The 27,867-nt window shown below is 43.2% G+C and overlaps 1 protein-coding gene across 1 annotated transcript; it reads left to right on the forward strand.

Moving 5' to 3' along the window:
• Positions 1–4,751: 4,751 nt before the first annotated feature.
• HMGXB3 (HMG-box containing 3) lies at positions 4,752–27,601 on the forward strand. The gene is made up of 20 exons (XM_082205321.1): positions 4,752–4,971; positions 6,782–6,929; positions 9,072–9,246; positions 9,637–10,200; positions 10,558–10,656; positions 11,416–11,547; positions 12,290–12,723; positions 13,032–13,207; positions 13,567–13,664; positions 14,884–14,982; positions 15,783–15,932; positions 18,440–18,741; positions 19,767–19,894; positions 20,129–20,260; positions 21,462–21,646; positions 21,992–22,211; positions 22,944–23,077; positions 24,028–24,144; positions 24,530–24,739; positions 25,725–27,601. Exons 2-20 carry the CDS (start codon positions 6,784–6,786, stop codon positions 26,190–26,192), a joined length of 3,969 nt encoding a protein of 1,322 aa, XP_082061447.1. The 5' UTR covers positions 4,752–4,971; positions 6,782–6,783; the 3' UTR covers positions 26,193–27,601.
• The last annotated feature ends 266 nt before the right edge of the window (positions 27,602–27,867 follow it).

Below are 27,867 nucleotides of genomic sequence, written 5' to 3' on the forward strand. Positions count from 1 at the left end.
ATGCACAGGTCAACTTGATGAATGCAATTAGTTTGGTCTGCGAGTCAAAGGAACACCGACTACTCTCGATTAGAAAACAGAACGCCCCCAGATGCCATTAGGAATTGCATGGCTGAAAAGTTCCCGGTATCATGCTTGACACAGAACAGACAGATTGTCACCATTTACTGTACATACAGACCACCTGCTATGGGATTTGGGCAAGCTAAATATCTGACCTTATATCCCACACTGCCATTTAACTTCATATTATACCTCCTGTTGTTTAATTCTGGCTGTTTTTATTCATAGAATTCTATTAGAGGAAATTATTTTTCCTATTATAGTTCTTTTAGATTTCAAGGTCAAAATGTGTCATGGGGTAGGGAGTTCAGATAAGCAACACTGCAAGAAAATTCTTCCATCAATTGGGATTTGCTATTGATTTCAATAGGAGGTTGTTACACTCACCCCAACTTCCCTGAGTGGTGAAGCAGGGGTATGTGCAACACTCTCCTGGGTACAGGCATTGCCTTTTGGGAGGAGGCCGCTGGACACTTATTATATTGTGCGATGTTTTATTTACAAATATACAGGTTAAGCAAAGGTGGATAGCCAAATCCATTACCTCATTTTAGACTTCCAGCGAGAAGCAGACCCACAAAAAGGTAAGCTCCCTCTGCTTCTCACTGTCTCCTGGTTTACACATAATGCTAAACCATAGTTTTATTAAGCAAGGGAAGCTGAAGAAATAGAGTAACAGACCTTCCAAAGGAATGTCTGAAGCAGCTGCAGCAAAGACCTCTGCTTCAGGAAGCAGAGAGCCAGGAGACTGGAGGCAGAAGAGGAAAAGCAAGGAGAGATAACTGATCAGTCTCTGTCAGGTTCTGCTTTAGAGAGGGGACAGGGGGAGTTACTAATTTCAGTGACTGATTTAAGGCAGCAAGTAGAACCATGGCAAATGGGAACAATCTTTGCTTCAAAAACCTGGAGTTTGTATACTCTCAAAAACAAAAAGCTACAAAGTAAATTCCAAAAATGATTAGACATAGTTTTGTTTCCCTGCCACCTCCCGCCCCAATATGTACTGTAGTATGGTTCTGCAAGGGACACGGGTGGCGCTGTGGGTTAAACCACAGAGCCTAGGACTTGCCAATCAGAAGGTCGGCGGTTCGAATCCCTGCCACGGGGTGAGCTCCTGTTGCTCGGCCTCTGCTCCTGCCAACCTAGCAGTTCAAAAGCACATCAAAGTGCAAGTAGATAAATAGGTACCGCTCCTGCAGGAAGGTAAACGCCGTTTCCGTGCGCTGCTCTGGTTCACCAGAAGCGGCTTAGTCATGCTGGCCACATGACCCGGAAGCTGTCTGTGGACAAATGCCGGCTCCCTCCGCTAATAAAGCGAGATGAGCGCCGCAACCCCAGAGTTGGCCACGACTGGACCTAATGGTCAGGGGTCCCTTTACCTTTACGGTTCTGCAATTCAAGATAGGACACATCCCCACCCTGACAAGATTTTATTTTGTGGAGACCAATGGTGATACTCACTATTTAGCAAGTCTCATTATATGTTAAGTCTCTTGATTTGTGGTTGCATCTCCTGAGTGGCACCCTATTGCAAGGTGGCCGATTACCCAAGATACACCCCACGCATGGGACTTGCAACATTTTTGTTGAGATGATTCATGCAAGTATGATGCTACTCGTCTCCCTGCCTCGCAAAGGAAAGCACAGTGAAGCCATGATTTAAAATCATAAAGGTAATACAGTGGTACCTCGGGTTACAAACACCTCGGGTTACAAACACTTCGGGTTACAGACTCCGCTAACCTGGAAGTAGTACCTTGGGTTAAGAACTTTGCCCCAGGATGAGAACAAAAATCGCACGGCAGCAGCAGGAGGCCCCATTAGCTAAAGTGGTGCCTCAGGTTAAGAACAGTTTCAGGTTAAGAACGGACCTCTGGAACAAATTAAGTTTGTAACCAGAGGTACCATTGTGTCAGGGTGGCATGTCTCTCAGGCTCTTGCAGCTAACAGCCTGTCCACATCTCAGCAACCACTTTTATTGTTATCTCCTCTCAGCTAGCTGGCTCTTTATCTCTGGCTGGAGAGGGGAACGATGAGTCATCTTTTTCAACCATCTCCTAGATTGTGTGGGCCATTTACCTATATTTTCCCTAGGAACATCCCCAACAGCACTATGAACTGGCTCAAGAAATAGCACAGCTGTCTCCAGTTTGTATCCAATTCTCTTCTCAAGCAAAATATTCCCATATGTGTGAAGAAGTGGACAGCTGGTGTGGAGTGGACTGACTCCGTATTTTAGGAAATGCCTCCCTAACATATTATATCCACATCAATAGCACAATAACTGAGTGACCTTTGGACCACGCTATCAGTTGTACTCATTGATTGGGTGGGTGGTGGAGGAACAGCGAGGCAAGGTCTTCACATCACTATAATCCCTACTTTAAAAAAAGACCATTAGAATCTGGAACTTCTTTCCTAACTCACCTAAATATTTTGGATTAAGTGTCTGGACCAGGTCCATACCACCTGTGGCCAGTGTATATTGTTTAGGAAAGGATATAACTTAATTAGAAGCACTTCATTGATATCATTTCCTCTTAATGCATTATTTTCTAAGAACCGGTTGTAGAGTTGGCTTTCCTCACAGTTCCCATTTTGTATGTTTGCATGTTCTGCTTGATTCCACTACAGGTGCAACATAATGATAGTTGGCTGGGGTACACTAAAGGAAACAAGAGTAATATAAAAGTCCTTAAAAGGCAAGTAAACTAAGGGAGGAAGCCCCAAGTTTTCAAAAGCCTTGTTTATAAGTAGCACTTCGGGGTAATGATAAATCAGTCGGAAGATGTGTGGGGCCAATTTCCGCAATGCTTTCTGTTCCAAGAACTGGTTGCAAAGCAGGTTTTGTCCACCATTCCTGCTTTTGACAGGCACTACTTGATCTGTGCAGTGTTATGCTACTTGGCGGGAAGAGAGCAAAAACAGAAAACAGAGTAGCCCCATGCACTAATGTCATTTGAAGAGAAGTAAAGCATGTGGGAAAATGCCCAAATTTTGAGATTCATGTTCATGTACAATGCCTTGGACCAATGACGTGGACTTTGCTGAGGAACAATTTGAAACTGTAGAAAATGTTCAATAGGGTTGCAAAAGCAAATGAAATGTGACTTGACAATGTGCAGTGGAGATACAACACTTCACCCATGGGCTGTTCTCTCCTTAGCAATACCATCAGGCTTCCATACCCCACTACAGCAGTACCTACATGGGCGGCAACACGAGAATGGGCTTTCTCTGCAGTGCCTCCCTATGAAATGCTCTCCCCAGGGACGTTCACCTGGCACCTTCATTATGCACTTTTAGGTGCCAGGCAAAAACGTTCTTTTTTAATCTGGCCTTTGGTTGATCTGATTTTTTTGGGGGGGGCTATTGGGTCGTTTTTATTCTTATTATGTATTTTGTGGTTTTATATCTTGATTTCATTCTGTGAACCACCCTGAGACCCCTGGGTATAAGACTGTATATCAGGGTCAGCAAACCTTTTCAGCAGGAAGTCACTGTCCCTCAGACCTTGTGGGGGGCGGGACTATATTTTTGGGGGGGAAATGAACAAATTCCTATGCCCCACAAATAACCCAGAGATGCATTTTAAATAAAAGCCCACATTCTACTCATGTAAAAGCACCAGACAGGCCCCACAAATAACCCAGAGATGCAGTTAAAATAAATGGCACATTCTACTCATGTAAAAACACAATGACTCCTGGACCGTCCATGGGCCGATTTAGAAGGCGATTGGGCTGGATCCGGCCCCCGGGCCTTAGTTTGCCTACCCGTGCTGTATAAAATAAATAAATAAATAAATGGGTGTAGTCAGGATTTTTGTTGGAGGGGCAGATCTTTTGTTGGGGGGGGCGCAGAACCTCACTTTGCTATGTATTTTTATTGAATTTTATTGAATGGGAGGGGGCAGCTGCCCCTCCCTGGCCCCCTTGGTTACACCCATGAGTATCTAGATGACATTTGAGCTCCCTTCTAACTCTATGATTCTAGTGTTTTGAACCACTCATATAGTGCAAGGATGAAAAAAAAAGAGATGTTACCATTTTCTGTTTTATTTCTGCTGCCACGAGCATAAAACACTAAGAATAGCTAATAGTGGGTTTATTCCTTTTGTGATCTTGTTGCGTCACATGGAAGATGGAGCAAGCTTGTTTTCTCCTGCTCCGGAGGCTAGGACCCAAACCAATGGATTCAAGCTACAAGAAAGGAGATTCCAACTAAACATCCGGAAGAACTTTCTGGCAGTAAGAGCTGTTGGACAGTGGAATAAACACCCACAAGAGACGGTGAACTCCTTGGAGGTTTTTTGAAGTTGGATGACCATCTGTCGTGTATGATCTATTTGAGATTCCTGCCTCGCCGGGGCTTGGACTGGATCACCTTCGGGGTCCCTTCCAACTCCACCACAACTCTAACACCCGGCGAGCAACCACCTCGCCCTCGAGTACCACGACTTCTGCCCCTTTGCAGCCGCACCAAGATTCTAGTTCTACGCCCTGAGCATCCAACAAACCTCCCTCCCGCAAGGGGCGCGATTCAACTCCATAACCTTCTCTCCTCTCCTAGATAGCCCCTCGGTTCCCTCCTCCCTCCCGCTGTTACCGTAACTCTATGGTTTTCGCCCGCGGCCTGCCTATTCGCCTGAACGTTCGCCGGCCCGGTGACCTATAGACCCAGGAAGAACTCTCGGGAGCAGAACTTCCGGCACGGCGCTGGTGCTTAAAGCTGTGCTCTGGAGCTGCTCTTAGTAAGGCGTTGAACAGCTATGGAGGTGCCGGGCTCCGCTGAGAGGCTTCCTCGCGAGGCGTGAGCGAAGCGGCCTGGCCGTGGCTGCCCGGTATGCGCGGACGGCGGGGCTCTTCTCCGCTGGGCTCGTATGAGCGGCTCGTCCCGCGACACCAAGTGAGTCCCGGCCAGGGCAAGTCCGGCCTCGCTCTCGCCTTCAATAGCAGAAGCGCCGGCAGAGCGGGGCGTGGAGTGTGGAGTCCCCACCCGCAAGGCTGTGGGCTGACAGGAGGGTATCGGGGGGAGCGGGGGCTGACTTTGGGGGCCCTGCTGCTCGCACACCCAAATGCCCACCCAGCCCCTCATTCTGTTTTCGCACGGCCAGCCAGATGACTTGGCAGGAAGCCTACAAGCGCCAGCTGAGCGCAGCGGACCTGCCCGCTGTTTGCATCTTCTTGCAGTTTGCTGCCGTTTGCGGTTATACAGCTAAGTGCAGAACGGATTCTGTTAAATAAATAAGTGTTGCTTCTGATACTGGAGAGCGTTGTATACCCCTTGACAGCTTTATCTTGTCTGATCACATGTTAAGGCATGCCAAGTCGGTGGCCGGTGCTACATCTTGTGGTAGTGAATTCCATAGTTCATGAAACGGAAGGTTTTGCCCAGTGCTGTTTTTCTAGAAAAAGAGGTGCTGGTACTCACCACGAATGCCTCCTCTGTTCTCTTATAATTGCAATGGCACCCACCTGAGAGGTGCCAGAACTGAGTTCCAGTGAGTTCTAGCTGGAAAAAAACCTCTGGTATAGCCTGTTTTGAATCTCCCACTATTTGACTGCATTGGGTGGCTCTGGGTTCTAATATTTTGAGACAGGCTCTGGTGTTTGTTTCAACTAAAAGTGGGACAACTGAAACATTCCTAAGTAGATAGGCTTCTATAAAAACAAAGTGGGGACACAATTCTGTTTGAGGCAAGTACTTCCTTTTGCATATGGCTACTACAGAGAAAGGCCCTCTTGACTTTAGTGTAAATATCCTTCCTTTATGTAACTATTAGCTATATACTGAGACTAATTTTTTATTTTGAATATAATTACATGTATATAGGATGGCATTGTCCAGTACTTTTTCTCTGGGTGCACTCAAGGGTACACAGTACTGGAACCTCCCCCCCCCCCATGTTAAAGGTGTACTGTAACAACTTCATGGTGAATACTGGCACTGTTTTTTAATATAAAAAAAAGCACTACCATTATCATTTAGTTATTTTTTTTCAAGGGAGCCACTGTAAACATAAGCTTTAAACATGTTACTGGGCAGAAAAAAACCCATAAACTATTGGGGCAGATTTCAAAGTTTTAGTGCACTACAAATCACCATACTTAGTCCTCATGTTAAAGTCTCTCTTGTTTTGCTGCTGTATTCATGAATGAACAGCTGCACTTTTTAAAATGAAACATTCAACCATAATAAACCAGTTCAGATTCTAAGGGCTGCTTCAAACAGAGCAATTTTATTTTCTACACCAGCATTACTTCTATGTAGGGTAATTGGATGTATGTTGTCATATGATTTACGCCCATGAGGCAATTGCTGCTGTGCATGTGTTGTACACCTGCTGTTTGATGTACCTTTGCTACATGTGCATGCAACAGAATAACGTGTAATAAGTAATATCTATGTACAAAGCAATTGTGTGTGAAATAGCTTTAGGCTTATTTTACAAATGCTCTCAATACATTGAGTGGCAGCTGCTTAGGGCTCAATTTGAGTGTCCAGTTTCAAGAGACATTTAGATCTTACAATGCCTGGAGCATGTCAGAAGTACATTCAATTTCTGTACTATGTTTTGAAATCAATAGTTCAAACTCAGCATGGATCGTTTGATGATTGTTAGGGTTTTGATGATTGTTAGGGTTTTGATGATTGTTAGGGTTTTATGACCAGTAATGATTTGAAGAGTGTATAACTTCTTAGAATTTTTCCATAGCAATGGAAGCTCCATATGATGGCAGTGAAGTTACTGTAGTAATGGAGGAAATAGAAAGCACATACACCTTTGCGTCTCCGGTGCCATCTAAAAAGAAGAAGAAATATAGAAGTCCTGGAGATCAAGGGGAAAAGACTAAGAAGCCCAGGTGGGTGATATCTCCCTCCTAAATGGATGTATATCGTACAAAGAGCTTTCCATCTAAGATAACTTTTTTTTAGTGTGCATTCCTTTTCCAAAAATGACAGCTTTGTAGAAGTCCACAAAAGTAACTAGCCTGTAAAATTTTTTGCTAGTCTGTTGGGCGAGATGGGCAGCAGAGGAGGGCCAGAAAGCTCCATCCCTCCTCTAGCAGTTTTCTGCCTTGGGAAGAGGGGGATTTCCTCCTTTTGCAGTGATTTGGTTTATTTGCTGGGCACATACTCAATCCCTTTTCTGCTAGTCCACTCACTAGTCTGTCTTGAATTCTGTGCACTTGTCTGCACTCATCCTCTGTTAGCTAGTTAAATATTTCAGTAAAGTAGGTCTTCTTTGTAAAGAGGTAAGAAAAATCAACAGGGCCTTAGGGCTGAGAATAGAAATCACTCTGCCATGGATCTTAATTGAAAACATAACATCATCACTGGAGATAAGACAGTGCCAGTGTATCTGAAAATTTGGATATCTTTTGCTATAAGATCAGTAGGAAAGGTTAAAGTGTTGGATTTGTTCCAGAACTTAAAGTGACACCCAATAATGTCCACCTGCGTGTGCAAAGCAAATCTGCTTGCACAATGAGACAAAAACAAACAAAAAACAACCTCCTCTAGCACCTTGTTCCAACCCCTCAGAGTAGATTTTGTGGGAGCTTGAGCCATACCAGTGGGGTGAAAGAAAGGAAGGAGAATCCTCCTTGCCTGAGCAGATGCCCTTTTGCTCTATGTTAGATCTCTCTCTGAAGGTACAAGGTTAGCAGGAATGTAGTGTGCCTTGTAAATTTGTGGTGGGAAAACTAAGTTTGTTTCAGAAATAATTCAAACTCTTTGAGTACTTGAGAGAACTCTTGTCTTGTTTATAGTAAAAGAACAGTTTACAGTAGCGTAGAGAATGTATTAGCTGGTCTGTAAATAAATGCTTGGATGCCCCTTGGATGCCTCTTCTTAGGTGTGAAAAGAAAAGTGAGTTTAGGTCAGACAGTCCCTTGCCAACACTCATTCTGTCCCTCTCACAGTCATTTCCTCTGTTTTTCTCGGGTTCAGTTCCTGCAGTACTCATCTGAGTGCCAGAACAGATAATATTGTAAATGAAGGGCTTTGGGACTGAAATAGTAGGTTGAATGGGACCGGGTATGAAAGGTAAGGCTTTATGTTACATGGAATAAGCCCCTCATTGTGACTGGGTCCATGGCAACTCTAGCTCTGTGAATGATCATGACAGGCATGAAATAAAGGCCTCATGTGCAGAAGGTTCTTGCTTTTCTTCTTTGCTAATCCAGGACTCGGGCTGGGAGGGGGGAAAGCATTGCATGATACAGGATTCACCACTGATGTAAATCTGCAGATATCCAGCAGGAAAAATAATGCATAGGAACATGGAGGTTCCATTTAGCCTGCGATAGAGCTGATTTCCATGCATGTGACCAATCCTTTTAAAAGCCATCTTACTGGCCATCCCCACATACCATAGTGATTAATTCTAAAAATTAGTCATCAGTTGTGTGGAAGAAGTACTTTTTATATCCTATTGTCAGTTTTCTGACTGGGTGACCAAACTTGAGAGGGAGACAACTTCTCTCTAGGCATAGCTAGAGAGGAATGGACACATGAACTAAAGAGGGAAAAGAACAATAGTTTTCTTTAAACAAGCCTGCTTCCTAACCCACAATTTGAAGTTGGCTTGTTTCAGGAAAAATCATGACATGATTAATATTAAAACACAAGTTTGTTGCTCTAGAGCACAAAACAAACCATGTTTAAGCAAAAGCTTCTCCTGGACAGTGAAGAGGGGAGGACGGAGGATGCAAACTCAAAGCTCACTGTGGCTCATCTTTGTCATGCTCATCTATGGCTTAGTGTGACCTCCAAATTCTCCCACTGAAGTTGCTTCCAAGTAATCATGTATAGGGTTGGACTGCTGTTTACCAAATACCTCTTTCAGTCTTAATGTGTATCTCTTTACAAAACACCTTTTTATTTTCTGAATGTTTATTTTAAAGCAAACCTGTAATTGGTGGTCCGGGTTAAGTGGATTTGTTTGCTGTCACTGTAATTTGTGACGGGCTGTAAAAGTCTGGTATTTGCTTGCTTTCCAGATCTGCATACCTTCTATATTATTATGACATATACCTGAAAGTTCAGCAGGAGCTCCCACATCTTCCCCAGTCTGAAATTAACAAGAAGATCAGTGAGAGTTGGAAGCTGCTCAGTGTGGCTGAGAAGAGTTATTATTTGGAGAAGGCCAAATTAGAAAAAGAAGGTCTAGACCCGGTAATTCATCCTAAGTAGCTTCCTTTCATGGCACCTACTAGCATGCAACTGTTATGTTTTGCTATATATCGAAACCAGCAAGAAATAAAATACTTTAAGCATCATGGCCTTTTACTTGCTTTTTCTAAACTCTGCTACTTACACAGTAATGTGTTTAGAGGTAGCCAGGAATAACTTTTTTTAGTATGGAGGAGCATCTAAGTTTCATTGAGTTTCTGAAATGACTGCACACACGTTTGAGGTATGTGTGCATACCTTATCCGTATGCTTTGCTACAGATAAGGAAGTCTTGGTAGAATTTTGCTTTTTCGTCTTATTTGATATGCCAGGAATGCGTTAAAGTAGCCAAACTGATGTGTCCTCATGCCCCTTGTTTGCCCTTTTCCATAGAACTCAAAGTTGTCTTCCCTGACTGCTGTGGTTCCAGACATTCCAGGTTTCCGTAAAATCCTCCCGCGTTCAGATTACATAATTATCCCCAAAGGCTCTCTCCAGGAGGAGAGAAGCAAGCAGCACTTGGAACTCTGCCTCACCCAGGGCCAAACAGCATCAGAAGGACTGACAGCTTCTACCAATGTCACAGGTGTTTCCCACAGCACTGTGCAGAACATCCTCTCTGTAGATTCCAGCCACATTGGCATTGCTGAGCAGTGCATTGCCATTGAAGGGGTTTCAGAAGACCCAGCCTCATTTGTTCAGTCAGACACAATAGAAGAAGTTGTTGCATCGGAGATCTTGTCTCATTATGTCAGACCTGATGCACACAAAGGGGCTGGAGATGTTCTCCTGGATGAAGCCTCTTTGGAAGTAAGCGATGGCTATCCCTATCAAGCAGCTAGCATGGTTATTGAAGAGACCCTGGTAAACAGTTCGGATGCCTCCAATGGGGGCAATGCTGTGGCCCAACCACAGCCTTCAGAGGGTCTCTCTGTTGTAGCTGTGGTGACCAGAAGAGTAAGTAAAGCTTTTGAAAGTTTTTTCCTCTTGGCTTTCCTTACTGGGTGATCCAGTGCATTTTTCCTGGGAAATAAATTCCACTGGTTCAATGGGACAGATACCTGATGTAATCTGCCTAGATTGCAGCCTTATTCTTGTTGCTGGTCACACTCTTGAATAATTGCAAAACAAAATTTATCCAGTAGCTTATTGAACAGATCAAGATGGCTGCATCTGTAGGTCTTAACTACCACTGCCCTGTTGTTTTGGCATACTGTGTTTTGTGAATTTTATATTAATGGGGTGGGGAGGACGTGCAGTAAAATTGCTAGAACATAGAAAACACATGCAACGTGCTTCTCTCTTCTCTTGTAGGACAGAGAAGAAAGTAATTCGTCAATGCCTACTGCACAGTTCATTATGCTACCTCTGTTAGCCCATTCTGCTTTGGAAAATCCAACATCAATCAAACTGGTCAGTAAAGGAAGCGCTGATGCCATCTCTCTTGGAAAGGCTCTTCATTTTTCATGCATTGCTTTTAGTTAGGTCTAGAACACACTAAGCCACTGTCTTATAGTGAATCAGACAATCAGTCTTTTAGAATATTACTGTTCCTCTGGATTTTCAGTTCTTTGGGTTTTCCAGTCCTTTTACAGGAGACACTGGGGTCTAAACCCAGAACCTGTGCATATATACAACATACAGTACATGAGGTGATGAGGGTTAATCCTGCCCTCCTCACCTGTGACTCCTCAAAAAATGCAACTCATGCCATAATTTGGCTTGGAAAAGGCCTCCAATAGCAGGCTACAATTCTTTTAAAACAACAACAACAACCTTCATTGCTGGTGAGGTTAGAACAGTTGTGGGTGTATGTCTGCCTGTGAGTATGCATCTGTGTGTTCTTTTTGTCTGTGTGGTCACTTTTGACAACTGTTTTGTGTGAATTACAGAATGTGAGCTGGGGGGTTGTTTTTAAAGTTACTCTTAGCATTTTAGTATCGTCAAAAGTGAAAATGGCAGCATTGCTGGCTTATCAACCCGAAAACTCTGGGTAAAATGATCTGCCTTAGTTGCCATGCAGAACAGGGATCCAAGTGAAGTAATGAGAGTGATTCTATGCTACTGTCGTGATGCAGTCTTTTAATGATGTTTGAATATGCTTAATGATAGGAAGGAAACTTCCAATTGTGATGTAGTTCTAGCAAAATAATCCACACCCTCTCACTTCAGACAACTACCTACACCCGCAGAGGGCATGGGAATTGCACCAACCCTGGTTGTACATTCACATACGTGACCAGACACAAGCCACCCAAATGTCCAATGTGTGGGAACTTTCTGGGAGGCAAATGGATCCCAAAGGTATGTTTTCAGATTGTAGGAAATGTGACTTTGCACCTCACTTTTTGTGTTTATTATTGGCTTTTAATGCATAAAGTAAGTAAGGCTATGGAATAGTTTATTTGTTGAAATGGTGACTCTTCAGAGCCTTTGTTCTTGGCAAGAAGTATGTGGATAGGGTTGACTCCATACTGTCAAAAATACTCAAAGCAATTTCCTTCCTTTCATAATTCTACAAGTGGAAAACTTCTTTGGGGTTTCCTTTTTCTGTCTCAGGCTGAGTTGGGTCTAATAAACTGAAATCAGCCATTGCTTTCTGCTCTAACTCCTTTTAATCAACCTTGATCAACCATTCTTATTTAGTTATTTATTCAAAGATTTTATATCCCTCCTTTTGACCTATTAAATGTACATAAAAATATATAATCCATAATACAAATTAAAGCCCAAGGCACTAGTGCCTGATGAAATCAGGAATCAGTGTGTATTTCCTGTTGTTCCAAAGGTTTTTGGTTTTTTTAAAGTAAGTTTACCTATTTAAAATTAGCTGAATTGCTCAAAGAAAGAAATCCTCTTTTTGTTTGTTTTTGTTTACGTGGTCTCACATCAACTTATTTGATGAGTTGATATTCTTTTCACATTTTCATCCCTGGAGAATTTTGTGTTTTCATTCTCCATGTCTGCCAATTATTATTTACTAAATGGATTTTAATGCAATATGAAGTATATGTGATGCTGACTTTGAATATGCTTTGCCTTTCAGGAGAAGCAGCCTAAAGGCAAAACTGAGCCAACTTCCAGTGTGCCTTTAAAAACATTGGGGCCCCAAAAAAGTCAGCAGCCATTAGCCTTGGGTCAGGCTGCCGTTCACGACAGTGCCTCCAAATCTATGCTGGAGAGCTCCGAAGCAGTTACTCAGCTTCTGAATGCTGCCCCTTCTGGGCAGCAGGTGCAGGAAGCAGAATGGGAAGAAGTGATCATCTCGGAGGCGCACATCCTTGCAAACAACATGCAGCCAGAGGAGCAAGGAAGCGCCGCGGCTGTTATTCAACTTCAAGAGGGCATTGTACAGGCGGAGCCTTTATTAGAACAGAAGGACAGGGAGAATGAAGGGCTGGAGGCACAGACATTGGTAGAGGTAGCGAGTGCTGCCAGCTCCCTTTCAAATCCAGCTTCTGCCACGAAACATCCAGCAGGGTAAGTCGATTTTGAGTGAAATGTAGACATTGCATGTCTTGCACTGCTAATTACACTTTTGGCTCCAAATGATTTTCTTGGTGCGCTCCAAGGATGTTTTTGCCTCCCGGGCTTTTCAGAGCAGCTCTTTTAGCACGCTTGTATTGACACCTTTGAGTCAATGCTATCTATATTTTAGTGTCTCTTTTTTGACAGATGGCAAGCCTCAGATAAATTACAAGGCGGCCACCTTGCTTCTCAAGCAGGTTGTGACTGCCGCTGGCATAGCTGAACTGTGGAATTCTCAACTGCGTTTCTTCTCTTTTCAGAGCTGATGCTCTTGGCACTGCACCCAAAGGGCAGGAGCAGAAGAGCAAAGCCAAGCCTAAGCCTTCCTTGCTGGCCGCAGCGAGACCCACGAGGGCAATTTTGCCTGCCCCTGTCGGTGTGGCAAGAGAAACCAACACAGAGCAGCCCGCTCGCAGGCAGCCATTTACAAACAATGGTAAAACAAGGGTTACTGTTTGTGTGTGGTGAGGGAAACTGTGTTTTCTGAATGGCAGGAAATGAATTGTTGTACCTAGAATTATGCTGGCGGGGTGTGACTGTGAGTGCCACTTAATGGTGAGAAGGCTTGGATTGTGATTTCCCATCAAAGCAGTTTTATGTTTCCAGGACTGTCAGTTTTGCAAATGCTTGTAAGAAAAGAGAGCCTGCACATTTGTGCTTTGGTCTCTTTGAGATTCAAACGTGATTTTGCTACACCATATCCCACACTGCATTTGCTAGATCAGGGTAAAATGCAACATATTGATGTGTATTGTTCACATATCTTAAATGTTCCATGCTTGTTTTTTATTTAAGAAAAAAACTCCTGTGTAAGAATCTCAGGACTGAAGCCTAGCACTCTGAAGCAGCTGGGCCAGTCTCCCTTGCAACCACCCAGTGTTGAAGAGCACAAGGTAATGGTGATTTTTGCCTAAATTCGTGCTCTTCTATTGTCTATGAATGTAATTGTTAGCATGTTACAGAATTCAGTTTTTTCATGTAAAGTGGGAGGAATTTAGTTTACATAACTCATTTAATTTCATGTGGCTTATCCTGCAAACATCAGGCTCTGACCTACAGATTTCTATTCCTTGGGCCATGAGCATGAACTTCAGGAGCTTGGAAATGCTTCTTGCATTATACTTTGCAAACGCTTCTTAAAATTAAAAAAAATACTCAGTAGTGTATGTGATACTGTGTAATCTTTTTAATTGCTTTATTATTTATCTGTTTTGCACTTTAATCCCACCCTTCCTCTAAGAATCACAGACTGTATACATAGTCCCCACCCCTCCATTTTATCCTCATAACAAGGTAGCTTGACTGAGAGGATGTGTTTGGATCAGAGTGCAGAGCGGGGATTTGAGCTGGCCTTTCCCCATCCTGGTATGACCTGCTACACTATTACGGTCTCTAGGGGAAATTTCAGTATATATATATATATATAGAGAGAGAGAGAGAGAGTGAGAGAGAGAGTATTCTGGTCTGTTCTATTGCTAGTGAAGTGGTTTCAAGGCCAGTTCATGCTGGGAACAAGACTTGGCTTTGCTTACAACCTTCTCACCATGTGTGGTGTGAATTGTAAGATTTGTGTGTAGACTTCATAATTAATAAACTCTGCTCACGTAATCCACCCACCCCAATTCTGTGGCAGACAGTTCTCTGACCTGGGCCTACTCGAGTTCAAGCATATGTTTTCAGCCTTTGTTCACTATTTATGCAGACCATAACCTATGGGAATGTTAGGCTTAATTATGGGGAAATGCTAGGGTTGCCTTCTGTCTGCAAGTTTTAGGCTGCTCCTGTGCTCCTCTGTGTGTTGCATTTACAGGCCATGCATAGTACAAACTGGCCTTCAGACAGCAATTTGCTGTATATTTACAGAAGAGTGAAAATGAATAGTAAAACATATGAATGATTTGCTTTTATTGACATGAGATGTTTCAAATTTTGTTTTGGTATATAAGCTGCCTTGGGAGGGCTTTGCTGTAAAGTAGAGACTGGTATCCTGGTGATATGTGGAGGGAAATAATCAGAAGTATGTTAGGTACAGATGACAGCCTAGTAGAATTTCCAACAGTGCATATGACTTGAGTCTTATTTTTCTCTTGCCTCCTTGATCTCCATTGAAAGCTCCGTGGCAGCGCAGACAGCTCAGCATCTCACGTCAAAGTGGTGGAGGTCAAACCAGTTGTATTCCCTTCCTATAAGTACAGCTGCACTGTAACCTTGGTGAGAATCATTTGTCACTGCAGCATCTCAGGAGAATGCAATATGTGGCTTTTTCTCTCTCTTTTGCTTTCTGTTACCAGGTGCATGGTTTTCCTCAAATGAGAACCCCTTGTCTGTTTTTAAAAGTAGGCCACAGTTTTGCTGTGGTTGATACTGTCAAAGTTTTGAAACTTCTTATTTTAGGAACTGGCTAAGAACTGAGGCTGGTTTAGTTGTATAAACTTCCTTAACTGGTACTGACTTTTAGCTGACTTCTACTGAAAGCACAAGGTGGTGTTGCCCATGCTTTGAACTGCACAGCCCCATATGAACTGGTTTCTAGGTCAGCTTCTACCTCCCTTTCCATTCATAAGCATTTGCAGTTTGATTTGCCCTGAAACATCACAGCTTCGAGTCAGAGAACATGTGTGGGTTTCACTTCTCACCCGCTGGTGGTTCATAGTAGTGCAGTGAAATGGAAAGTGTACAGGTTGTTATCTTACTTGACGTTAATCTCTTTTGAACACGGTTTTCCATGACATCTTAATGGAATTCTGCTTCTGTTTCCCCCTTCATCAAAACCAGCATCCAACCCTAACCCTGTTATGTTTGCTTGAACATCATCTAGCTAAATGGTTGCGATAATTCTTGTTAATACTGAAGCAAACAGTTTTCGGTGGTTGCTGGTGTGGTGACCATTGCCATTGCTGATTTTTATGTGTTCAGGGAAAGTGGGTAGTGTAGCAAGTTCTGTAGGTCTAGTATCCTCCTGATACATGTAAAGCAGATTGGATAAATATTTGGTCTGTCTTTCTTTGTAGGACTTGGGGTTGGCCACTTTACGTGGCAGAGGGAAATGTAAGAATCCTTCTTGCAGTTATATATACACTAATCGGCACAAACCAAGGATCTGTCCCAGCTGTGGCTACAATCTTGCCAAAGATAGGGCTGAGAAAACAGCAAAATCCCTGGTGAGTTGTGGCTGGTGTTTTGTTTTTTATTACTCCTTAGAATTGAGTGTACTACTCTAGAAATCTCTTTCCTATTGGCCTGTGGTTTTGAATGTGGTGGGACCTGCTTCTGAGTAAAATTAACTAGTTGGGTTGTATGACAAATGTGTTTTGAAGCTACTTTTTATAACTATTAGTTCTTGATACCATTCTGGTTTACTTTTCAGTGCTGTTTAAAGCGAGAGAAAAGTAGGCTTAATTTTGGGAAGACAAATTCCTTGGCTGCTGTGGGTTTTTATTTTGGGTTTTTATGCTATATAAAAAATAAGGCTTTTTTCCTGTAAAAAGGGGTGTGTCGTGGGGCAGAAGCAAGAATTCTTGGAGACTTTCAGGGGGTTGGAAAAAATTCTGGAAAATAATTCAAGGGGGAATAATAATAATAATATTAATAATAATAATAATAATAATAATAATAATAATAATAATAATAATAATAATAATTTATACTCCGGGCTGCTTCTAGTCTTAGCATAATTGATATGAAGTGACAGAGTTGTGCAATCTGCATTTTCTGTAAAATCTTTGTTCTGTGCTGTTGCTTTGCTGCAACTGTAACCTTCGTGAAGGGTTTGTGGATGGGTGCTGGGATCACATGCTCCACTCCTAGCAGCGGCGTAGCGTGGGTTGTCAGCACCCGGGGCAAGGCAAGTAATTTGCGCCCCCTAACCCCTAACCTGCCGCCGCTGCTGCCAGCTTCTTCTTACTGCTGCCTGGTCTGGTCTGGTGTGGTTCTCTCCCGTGCTCAGCGCTGCACTGGGCGGCCGCTGCACTGTCCCTCCCCCAGATAGTCCCTCGCTCTCTCTCCGCACCGCACGCCTGGCACCCCCCCCCCACACAGTGGGCGGCAGATTCGCACAGCCAGCACTGGAGTGAGAGAGAGTGAGCCAGGTAGGGGCGGAGAGCTGCGAGTGCGAGTGCGCCCCCCCAGATGTTGCGCCCGGTGCGGCCGGCCCCCCCTGCACCCCCCATGCTACGCCACTGATTCCTAGCTCCTCCCCTCTCATTTATGAATTATCTCTGCTGGTTAAGAGTTAACGATGGATCAGGATTTTATTGGCGCTGTTAGTTGGCAAACTACTTTGAGGGTAAGCTCTTAATCAGGGTTTGAAGCTGGCTAGAAATCTTGGTTAGCAGATCAGCTAACATGATGAGCTAACTCTTACCATTGATAAAATCAGATGGTACAATTTGCATGCAATAATGGAGAGTGTTCGGAAAGGACTGTCTGATATTGTGGCACATTCCTGAACCTTTAACCATGGTTAAAATGCTGTGCTGTGTAATTATCTGTGATTCTGCAGTGGTCTTTTAAGGGAAAACACTGAATTGTTCCCCTTTTAATTAAGTTTACATTGTAGCTGTCTCTTCACCTCCCCCCCCCCATCTGCCCTTCAACTTTAATATAGTGGTACCTCAGGTTACATACGCTTCAGGTTACATATGCTTCAGGTTACAGACTCTGCTAACCCAGAAATAGTACCTCGGGTTAAGAACTTTGCTTCAGGGTGAGAACAGAAATCATGCTCCGGCGGCGCGGCGGCAGCAGGAGGCCCCATTAACTAAAGTGGTGCTTCAGGTTAAGAACAGTTTCAGGTTAAGAATGGACCTCCGGAACGAATTAAGTACTTAACCCGAGGTACCACTGCACTGCAGATTGACACACTGTTGGGGTGTAAATTCACTAAAGCAAAGCGTGTTTTGTTTTACTATCCTAAAGAGCCCCCTAGTGTTCCTTGATGTACTTAATTTCCAATTCCTTGATGTACTAAATTTGAAGCTGCACTTCTCAGACCTTCTGTAGTTAACAGGCAGCAGGTTAATAATTGAAGACTATTTGCACATTTTGGGTGGGATTCACCTAATAAACCCTATCAGTGGAAGACCTGCACCAGGGCTACCACTTGCACAACAGGGCTTCCCCTATCTTCCCTCACAGTGCCCCCCCTTGCACTAATCCCAAATTGGCACTCAGGAGGCCAGGAGAATCCCCATAACTGGGGTGGGGGGAGGGAAGAAGGGATCCTTCTTTCGGGCAAGCTGAAATGCTTGATCAGACACAACATGGCACTGAATTCCATTCTTCATACACCTGTGAGAGTGTGTGGACTCTTCCACAGTTGACCTTAGCCTTCTTTAGGTATTCAAAAGAATATGTGAGGGCTCTAACTGGGTAGGGGTGTGTGGGCTCATGGGCGGCAGCTCTGCCCCTTCATTTCTTAGCCTTAAACTATTTCTGTGCAAAGGTCTGCAGGGAGATTCTAATTGTGTTTGGCTGAATATGGTTAGAAACTCCCCTGCAATAGGGAACCTTGTGCAGTCAGGCTTTCTGTTTGAGCTGGGGTGCAGCACGCCCTTGAGAGTATTACCAAATCACTGTTTTTGTCTAGTCTTCGCATAAATAGCAGAAAATAAGATCATTTTCGAACCCACAAACATCTTGGCAGATAAAACGATTTTTTTCTTTCTAGGAGGTCACCTCTAGCCCTGCAGATGTGCTGAACACCAGTGAGCCTCTAATTCAGTCCCAAAAAGAAGTCCAGCGTCAGTCCACCTTACAGCTTCTTCGCAAAGTAATACAGATACCGGAGAACGAATCAGAGCTGGCTGATGTTTTTGCACTGATTCATGAACTCAATAGTTCGCGGCTCATCCTGTCCAATATGAATGAGGAGACGGTCACCATCGAGCAGACCTCTTGGTCGAACTATTACGAGTTTCCATCATCCCAGTGCCTTCTCTGTAGCAGCCCTTTGTTCAAAGGAGGACCAAAGTGAGTGAAGAATTGCATTGATTGCCATTCTTCTCAAGCAGATGGGGGCGTGTCTCCAAATGTCACTGTACTCCCAGCTCCAGTCAGTCTGTGGCTGAGGTGGGGGGTGGGGGGTTCTGACTGAGCAATACCTGGAGGCCGCAGGTTCCCTGCTCCTATTCTAGAGGGCTTGCTCTTTAAAAGATAATTTTCCTTGCTCTCATAACCAGTTTGTGCATTTCGAATCGTAAGTAAAGTGTAGCACCTGCATTTTAGTCATATGTGCCTCATTGGTGGTGAGCAAAACTGACAAATCAAATCACATGGACAAGCTAGTCTACCAGGACTAGTAAGGCTATTGGCCGCTATGTTTGTGTGTCACTTTCTCCAGACATACCGCAGGTCCTGAAACTAGAATTATATTTCCTTCTCTCTTTTTTTTCCTTGAGAAAATGAAGTGTGATTTGAACATCCAGATTTTCTGCATCTATGTACCCCATAGTAGGGTGGAGGTGCTGTCTAAAGAGGCATTGCTATTGTGGATCCTAGATCATTTGTTCTATTTACAGGTTATGTACTAAGAAATATGAGAAAGAAGCAGACAAATCTGGCTGCAGTTTTTCTTCTTTTTTATGCTGAGTTTTATCTGTGACATATATTTGTGTTTTTGTTTTTAGTCTGAATCTAAGAAAATATTTACTGTTGTCTTTTTATTGGCAAACCGCTTAGAGATTTTATTATATTCAGTGGTATGAAATTGTTGCTTGTGAACAAACAAATATTACTTAGATTTATTATTATTTACTCATTGAATTTATATTCCGCCCTGTACCTGGAGGTCTTAGGGCAAAATCAAAATATGAAACCACAAAATACACTTCAAACACACCATCAGGGTGGCTTTCCCCTCCAGCTGGAGATAACCTGTGTTTAGATTTCCAGGAAGGGGTTAAGGTAACTACTTTCAGCTAAGCCTTTGATCCTACTTCTGTCTTTCCTGGCATTTCTTAAATTGAAATCAATTTCCTTTCCATCTATTGTCATAGTTCTCTTGCGGGTCCTCAAGAGTGCTGGTTGTTGACAGCTAATCGGCTGCAGGTGGTCACTGCTCAGCTCAAGGTGTGCGTGAATGTGCAGTGCTTGGCTCTCCACAGCTTCAATGATATATACACCGGTAAGAAACTGTATCAATAAACTAGTATATTGGAGCCCCAAGCTTCAAAGGGGGGTGTATAAAAGTGTGTCATGTGCATTCTGTTCTTCTGTTGTGATTTTTATGTGTTTCTTCTTCATGAGGCTGTGCTGTGTGCTTGAATGTGAACAGAGTTTCTGAACTTGGGATCTGAGCTATCTTCTGAATTTCTAAATCCATAGTAAGAGCTGTCTTTGTTTTTGTTTTCAATTGTAGGCTTGTTTAATGTGGGCAACAAGCTTTTGGTGAGCCTGGACCTTCTGTTTACAATAAGAAATCATATTAAACTCGGAGAGGATCCTAAAGTGGCCGTCAGCAGCATCTTGGAATCGGTGCAGGAGCAGACCGGTATTGATAATTCTCTTTCTCCTTCTTTTCCAACAGCTTTGCACCCTCAGTTTGCTTGGAAATAGGATGGTTTTTCTGTGAGGGGGTTTAAAGTAATTGGCTTTTTCCAACCAGCTCTTTTCAAATTAAGACTCCCCTGCACTTTATTTGATGAGCTTGTGAAAACGCCTGTTACTCATTCAGAAATCTACCCAGCAGTTGTGACTGCTGAGTCAACAGTTTTTAGCCACCATTTAACATTTTCTCCTTGAGAAAACAGTGGCGAATCAAGAACTATTTTAGCAGATTACCTGGATGCTTTATTTAATCAGCTGACTATTGTGGAATGGAGGGCTTTGTAAGAGAGATTAGTATTTTAGCTACGCAGGACTATAGGCAAAAGGGCCTGTTGGTATGATGTCAGCTGAAAGACTATGAATGAATGCTTTTCCTGTGTCCCAAAATATGCAGAGGGTGAGACTACAGAACCTACCCAGCAGGATAGTCTGACATCTTTGGATAGGGATTTGCTGGCAGTGTAAAGCTGCCTTCACTTGATCATTGGGTACTTTTTCTTCTGCTTTTCCAAGAATAGAATGTGAAAGTTACTGAATTAAGCTGACTTTCTTTTTGCTCAGCCATGGTTTCCCAGCCATTGTGTCTGACTGTTGTGTCAGTGCAAGTATTCTTCTTTATGCAATAGAATGTGGAGAAGGGGGAAAGTCCTATTGTGCCGATGGTAAGCCTTGTGTGAGCACAATTATTTAGTTGAATACTGCACTATGCCTGTGAGTGGCATATTCTGGAAATGTGTTGGATTCACTGTAGGTGTAGCTACAACTGGAGTGCAGGGGAAAGGAAGCAGTGCCTGTTTCCCGACACACCTTTGCTGTGGGTGCAATAAGGCAGTCATACAGAGTACATAGCCTGTTCTGTTCCCTGTCATCTCTGGGGACCTACACAGGTGGAAATATCGCAGTGTGCCTGAATTAAAGGGAGCAGCATTGCTCAGATAAAATTTCTGGGTAAACTGTAATTCAAGTAGTACTTCTGTGACTTTCCAGTGAGAGTACAGAGCTGGAAAATAGGCAGCGCAGAAGTATGTTCCTTCAAGCTTAGTATTACTATTTATTCTATTGTCCTTCCCACAAAATCCCATTCTTAGGGATGACGATTGTCTGAGGCTTCCAGACTAGTTAAATGGTTCTCTTTTTATCCCTAGAGAGAAACCTGAGCACCGAGGAGCTCACTCAGCTCGAAGAACTGCTATGTAATGGCTATTGGGCCTTTGAGTGCCTCACTGTCCGAGACTACAATGATATGATCTGTGGAGTCTGTGGCATCGCACCCAAAGTTGAAATAGCCCAGAGGAATGTGGAAAATGTTTTGCTGCTGAAAAATATTGAGGTAGATTATCTTAGGCATGCGTCATACGCTCCAGTCATACCTTGAATTCTGCTGCTTGTTGTATTTGTTTGTAGTGCTACTATGTACTGGGTCAGTTTATATCATTGTTTGTTCCAAAGTAGGAAAGTGAGAAACTCTCAGCAAAATTTCTCAGGGCATTCTCTTCCGCAAACCTCTTCCGGAAGTTCTGAGAAGTGAGTGGGGAGTACTGGGACAAAGATACTGTGAAATTCAAAGCGGAAAGAAGAATTGATTTATGTGTGTGTGGAGTTGAATAGGGCATATAATTGTCTTAAAATTAAGTTATCGGTTGATATTTTTCTTCCCCTCTTCTTCCAATACTAGTTTACTTGGCCAGAATTCTTGGCCTCTAGTGAAGTAAACGTGGAAGACTTTTGGTCCACCATGGAGACGGAAGTGATAGAGCAGGTGGCATTCCCCTCCAGCATCCCAATCACAAAGTTTGATGCCTCTATCATCTCCCCCTTCTTCCCACCACTGATGAGGGGCACCGTGGTTGTCAACACAGAGAGAGAGAAGAACCTTGAATCACATATAATGCCAGGTAACTTGTTTCTCTGGAATGGTAGCTTTATATGGTGTCCAAAAGGACACTAAGAACTGAGCACTAAGGCAGGAAGTTTAGCCTTGAGAATGTATGCTTTTAAAAAGGCTGATGGAATTGGCAAGGGCTGAGTAGAATGTTGCCAGCTCTGTATGAACACTGCTGGAAAAAATATTTCCCACAGTAAGCTGTCATAGGGAAGCAATAATTTTTTTACACTTTCTATCCTGTTTTGTGCCCATAGAGCCTATGCACATTGGTACAACATCTGCTAGAATACCCTTAGGTTGGCATGCGTGCAGAAGCTTCATGTTGGCCACATTAAGGGATAAGGAATGTTTTAAACATTATCATTTTTTCTGTGGAGCACCACACGACTGAGAAGACCTTTTAGACCAGGCATAGGCAAACTCGGCCCTCCAGCTGTTTTGGGACTACAGCTCCCATCATCCCTAGCTAACAGGACCACTGGTCAAGGATGATGGGAATTGTAGTCTCAAAACATCTGGAGGGCTGAGTTTGCCTATGCCTGTTTTAGACAAAGGTCTTGTGCCCTCAGTTTCATCTTGCCAACTTCTGGTGCTCAGCTTATATGTTTGATGTCTGTCAGAATTCAGAATTTGTGAAGTGGCTTAGCTTCCTGCATTCTGGTGCAAGGCAAGGACTGTTTTGTCATTTGTAGAATTAATTAAAATGTTCTCTTCTAAGTGAGAATTACACCTTGCTCTTTAGGTAATGCAAGTGTTCTAGTGAGGCTGATTCAGGACGAAACCTGTAAAATGGAGCAGATTGGTTCATACAGTGAGGAAGAATTGCAGAATTTCTTGACCCAGTGCAGCGTTCCCTGGGAGGCAGAGGACTCAAAGGTAATGGAGGTATTCTGTAAGCACATAGCAATCCCTGGCTTTTGAAGTGTGTGCTGCTTCCTCTTGGGATTCAATTACAGAGGGAAACAGAAGCATATAGTATCGCTTCAGTATGTTTGGAAAAAGTAAATGGCTTGATGACAGTACTGTGCAATTCATCTTGAAGCTTCATGGTATTATTGTTGTATTATCAAGAGAAGCCTCTCTTTTTTTGGCATTATACAGACCAGCGTTCACCAGCCCGGTGTCCTCCGGATGTTTTGGACTACAATGGTGCTGGCTGGGGCTGCATCTGGAGGGCACAGGCTGGTGAAGGCTGGTCTGTATAATGCCAAAAAAGAGAGGCTTCTCTTGATAATACAACATAGTCTATAAGCTTATCTCAAAATATTCTTCTGAGGCCCTTCTTCATGTGCCTCCTCCATGAGAAGGCTGGAGGGTGGCAACACAAGAATGGGCCTTTTCTGCAGTGGCTCCCCATTTGTGGAATGCTCTCCCCAGGGGGGTTCGCCTGGAGTCTTCATTATACACCCTTAGGCACCAGGTGAAAATGTTCCTTTGGCGGAGTCACATCCAATGCCCTTTTAATATTGGTGGGGGGGGGTGTTCTTGGGTTGTTTTGTTTTTATGTTTACAATGTAGTTTGTGTTTTTATATTGTGATTTTATGTTGTAACTGCTCTGAGACCTGTGGGTAGGTAATGCTTAAATAACACCCAAATGTTTTCCCAAGTTGAAAACACTTCCTGGAGGTAATATGGTAAAATCTATTTGAGAATATATCATTTAAAAATATGAGGCTGTGATGGGAATAGGGTATTTCATGAAAAAATAAAACCAGAGAGTCTGGGGTTTTTGACCCTTTCAACCTTTACATGAACTTATACACCACATTTTGTCTTCCTGTTTTGTCTTTCTCATGCTGATTTTTCTCTGTGACATATTCCATAGGAGCAGCTGTGTCTTTCTCTTCTTGCTCTGTATGATTTTGTACAGAATGGGACACAGATCAGTCAGCCCCCAGCACACTTCACTGGAGGGAAAGTCTACAAAGTCTGTCCTCACCAGGTGAGAAGGATTAAAAATTGCACCAGTTTGTTTAAATAAGCCTGTTTCATAACATGGTTTGAACTCCTCCTTACGGTTCCCCAAGAAGAAGGAGGAGCATGCAGATCCCAAGATTGCTGCATCTACTTCCCTTTGCAACAAACCATAGCTTATTCATATGTCTCTGGATCAGGGAACATGCTCAGGACAGTCCATGCTCTTTTCTTGACCGTCACCCTAGAGAGAAACTTAGACTGAATCTTCCTCTGTAGAATTCAAGTTTTTCATTTGAAGAGAGGCTTAAGTTATTAGGGCAGCATTTGAGAAGTTGAGGGTGGAACCTGAGACGTGCTTCCTTATCTTCCAGTGCGTTGCACCAAATCAATTACACTTTTTATCTCCCCAGGTTGTGTGTGGCTCAAAATACATTGTGAGGGGGGAAAGCCCCCGGGACCACGTGGACCTCCTGGCCTCTTCACGCCACTGGCCACCAGTCTATGTGGTAGACTTGGCCTCCTCTGTGGCATTGTGTGCAGATATCTGCCATCCTGACTTGACTGCTCAGATGTGGGGGAGGAACCAGGGCTGCTTCTCTGACCCCATGGAGCCATTAAAGGTTAGTTGCCTTGCGCCAGTGCACTGTTTTCAAAGCTAGTAAGATTATCAAGAGCAAGCTTGTCTTCTTAGGAGGTGCCTTTAAGAGAAGGTGCTAAGGTGGTGGGGACTCTGAATTGTCAGGTGTTGTTGTTTTTCAGATAACATGAGCTACAACTTCCTGAGGCATATGCTATCTTTCTGATATTATTTTGCCTACTGTAACTTCATTAAGGTCTAATTTTGAGCAGTATAATTACTCTGATCAGACAGTATGGGTGTTAAATTTCTACAGTTGAGTTACCTCTGCCTTCCTTTTTAGCTCCTACTCCCCTTTGTCCAGCTCAGTGTGTGTCAGCTTAAGCAACACGTTTCAATGAGAAATGGTTCTCTGTGTTATGTGTTTTTAGAATTCATTTGTTTTTAGTTAGGCAACGAATAGAAGGCCATGTAAATTGGTAAGAATGAGAAAGACAGCCCAATATGTGTTAAACTTATTTTAACATTGCTATAACCTGGGAACCTTGTGGTGAAGGACGGCTAAGGAATTCAGTAATAATAGCAGTAATATTTTTATCCTAATTTTTCCTTGTAGGAAAATAGGCCCTAAATTGGTATTACTTCTCTAAGCAATAATTTGGGGCTTTTCTCTCCCTCCCCTCTTCCTCACTGATGGGGGTATGTACATAAATATGAATACAAATGTATGTCTAATTTCAAATGCTTGGCGTGGGTTTTTATAGCTTGGTCCGTACCACATTTGTCTTGCTGTGGAAATAGTCAACTATTTTTCCTGCTGTACAGATGCAGAACTGAGCATGTTAAAGTGTATGATTTACTCAAAGAATCTGGGACTAATTAGAGGTTCAGATCTAGTTGCCCCTATCATACCATGCTGAATCTTCTTAAGATACTTCTCTTATTGCTTAGGCACTTCTGAAGGAGGAATTTGCAAACATTATTATGATACATGAAAGGTAACTCCCCCCCCCTTTCTCTTTCATCAGTTTGTGTCTTGCCCAGAACTTCTTGACAGACACTACAATGTAGATATGACCAGTGCTGAACATTCCGTTCAGCATCCTGTCACCAAATCAGCGTCTCGACGAGTGGTTCACACCGGGACCGAGCAGAGCACTCAGGGGGACGCAACAGCTCAGTACCGCTCCCTCTCCGTTTGCCGGGAACTGGAACCCTACGGTGCTATCATTACAGCCATCAATGACAGCAAAACCAATAACGTCCGTCAGAGGCCTATAACCTTTGACAACGCAACGCACTATTATCTTTATAATCGCCTGATGGATTTCCTCTCCAGCCGTGAGATTGTGAACAAGCAGATTCACGAGATTGTACAAAGCTGCCAGCCAGGTGAGGTGGTGATCCGGGATACTTTGTACCGCCTAGGTGTGGCCCAGATCAAGACGGAAATGGATGAAGATGAGGAGATCCAAGGGGAGGATGGTGCTGCATAATAACATGGTCTGAGGTGGTCATCTTAGCCATAGGAAAGAGAGCTAGGCTGCAGATACTCTGGGCAGCTATCACTCAGATATGCCCCAGGCCTGAGCAGCTTTGACAGCTTATGCTGACCAAAGAGTTGTGTGCTTCCATTAAAATCTGGATTGGGTTTTTGATCTGCAGACCAGCTAGCTGAAAACAGGCAGGTTTCTCCTCCCCAGGAGCTACTTGAATCCCTAAGCCCGCTGGGATAGCGTGCTGAACGGGAGAAGACAAAGGGTTTCCAGTGGCCTGAAATTTGCAGAAATGGATTTGCAGAGGCTCATCGAACCTGTTTTTCGAAGTGTGTATGTTGCTGGGTGTCGGGATCATAACAGGAGACGACAGGGAGCCGCAAGCTTGTGTGACTCTCCCAATATTATACCCTGAAGTGGGTGACCATAATAGATCAATGAGCATTTGGAGCCCCAGCTGCTACTTGGTTCCGTTCTGAAAAGACTTGAACTTAGACTGACTTTCAGCACCAGTCAGTGTTTGAAGGTGTGAGAACATATCTGCTCCTCTAACTCATTCTGGCTCTACCTGAGAAGCTTCTATGTTTATTTAGTGGTTGAAATCCAGAGTGAGCTGAAGTTTTAATGGCTCCGTGCATTAAGGTAAGAGCTGTTCTGCCATAGGTTATAATTATCCTGGCTAGCATAGTTATTATAAAGGTTCTTCAGGGATTTCTGTGTTTTGGATGAAGCATCTGGATCAGGAGAGGATTTTCAGGCACTTTACATCTTATCCATGGACTTGATAGAAGATTGTCTGTTGCTATTTCTAGTAACATTATTAAAGAGTATTTGTGCATTGGTAGTGGGATTCAGTGAACACGGCCCAACATGAGATGCTTTTATTATTTCCCCAGCTGATACCTGTTAGGGAAGGTGTGCAACACTTACTGCCTGGGCTCTTTGCAAACCACTATGTATGCTCCATTTCCAACATTTACAAAACTGACTTGGGCAAATTTAATATGGTTATATTCACTCCAACACTCTTTGTCTTGAGGAGACCAGCATTCTTCCTCCTGTGTAATATGTTGAAATGTGGTGTGTCAACTCTTTGCATTATTACCCACTGATTCCCATCCATAAATCTGGAAAGGGAAAATGGATTTCCACTATAGCTGAAAGCAGGAAATTCTGGAACGTAGGGGAAGAGTTTCCACTGTTTTATTCAGATTTGTGGTGTGGTTTTAAAAACTTCCTTCCATGAAGGATTCTAGTGTGTATTGTGCTGTAAAACAAACCACCACCATAATGAATTTTCAAGCAAAGCTTGTGATTTGCTGTTAAAAATGCTAATTTATGAATGACACTTTTACAGTCAGTGAAAACTTTAATAAATTATCTCTTCCAGTGTTTGGAGGGTGAAACTATTTGGCCTACTGTGGAATTTATTGTATGACATCCTAAGGCTGTTGAAAGTGACTTGAAATACTGCTCCAAAGTTCAAGATCATAGTTACCCAAGATGTGGAAGGGAAAGGTTTTGTGAGGTCTGTATCATGTTAAGATTAATTTCAAACATCTGATGAAACTGAGTGTTGAGATGTGTAGAACATTGCAGAAGCTATATAATGATCCTTTATCAACTTAGTTATAAGGGTGGGGCATAGGTTATCAGGGGGGAAACACATGAATTA

Source organism: Podarcis vaucheri (assembly GCF_965113315.1).
Source record: "Podarcis vaucheri genome assembly, chromosome: 2".
NCBI classification, from domain to species: domain Eukaryota; kingdom Metazoa; phylum Chordata; class Lepidosauria; order Squamata; family Lacertidae; genus Podarcis; species Podarcis vaucheri.

Coding starts and splice junctions, on each gene's coding strand:
- HMGXB3 (XM_082205321.1), top strand. CDS start 6,784: ATGGAAGCTCCATATGATGGCAGTGAAGTTACTGTAGTAATGGAGGAA. Junction 13,665..14,883: donor CCAGTGTTGAAGAGCACAAG/GTAATGGTGATT, acceptor CTCCATTGAAAG/CTCCGTGGCAGCGCAGACAG. Junction 14,983..15,782: donor ACAGCTGCACTGTAACCTTG/GTGAGAATCATT, acceptor CTTTCTTTGTAG/GACTTGGGGTTGGCCACTTT.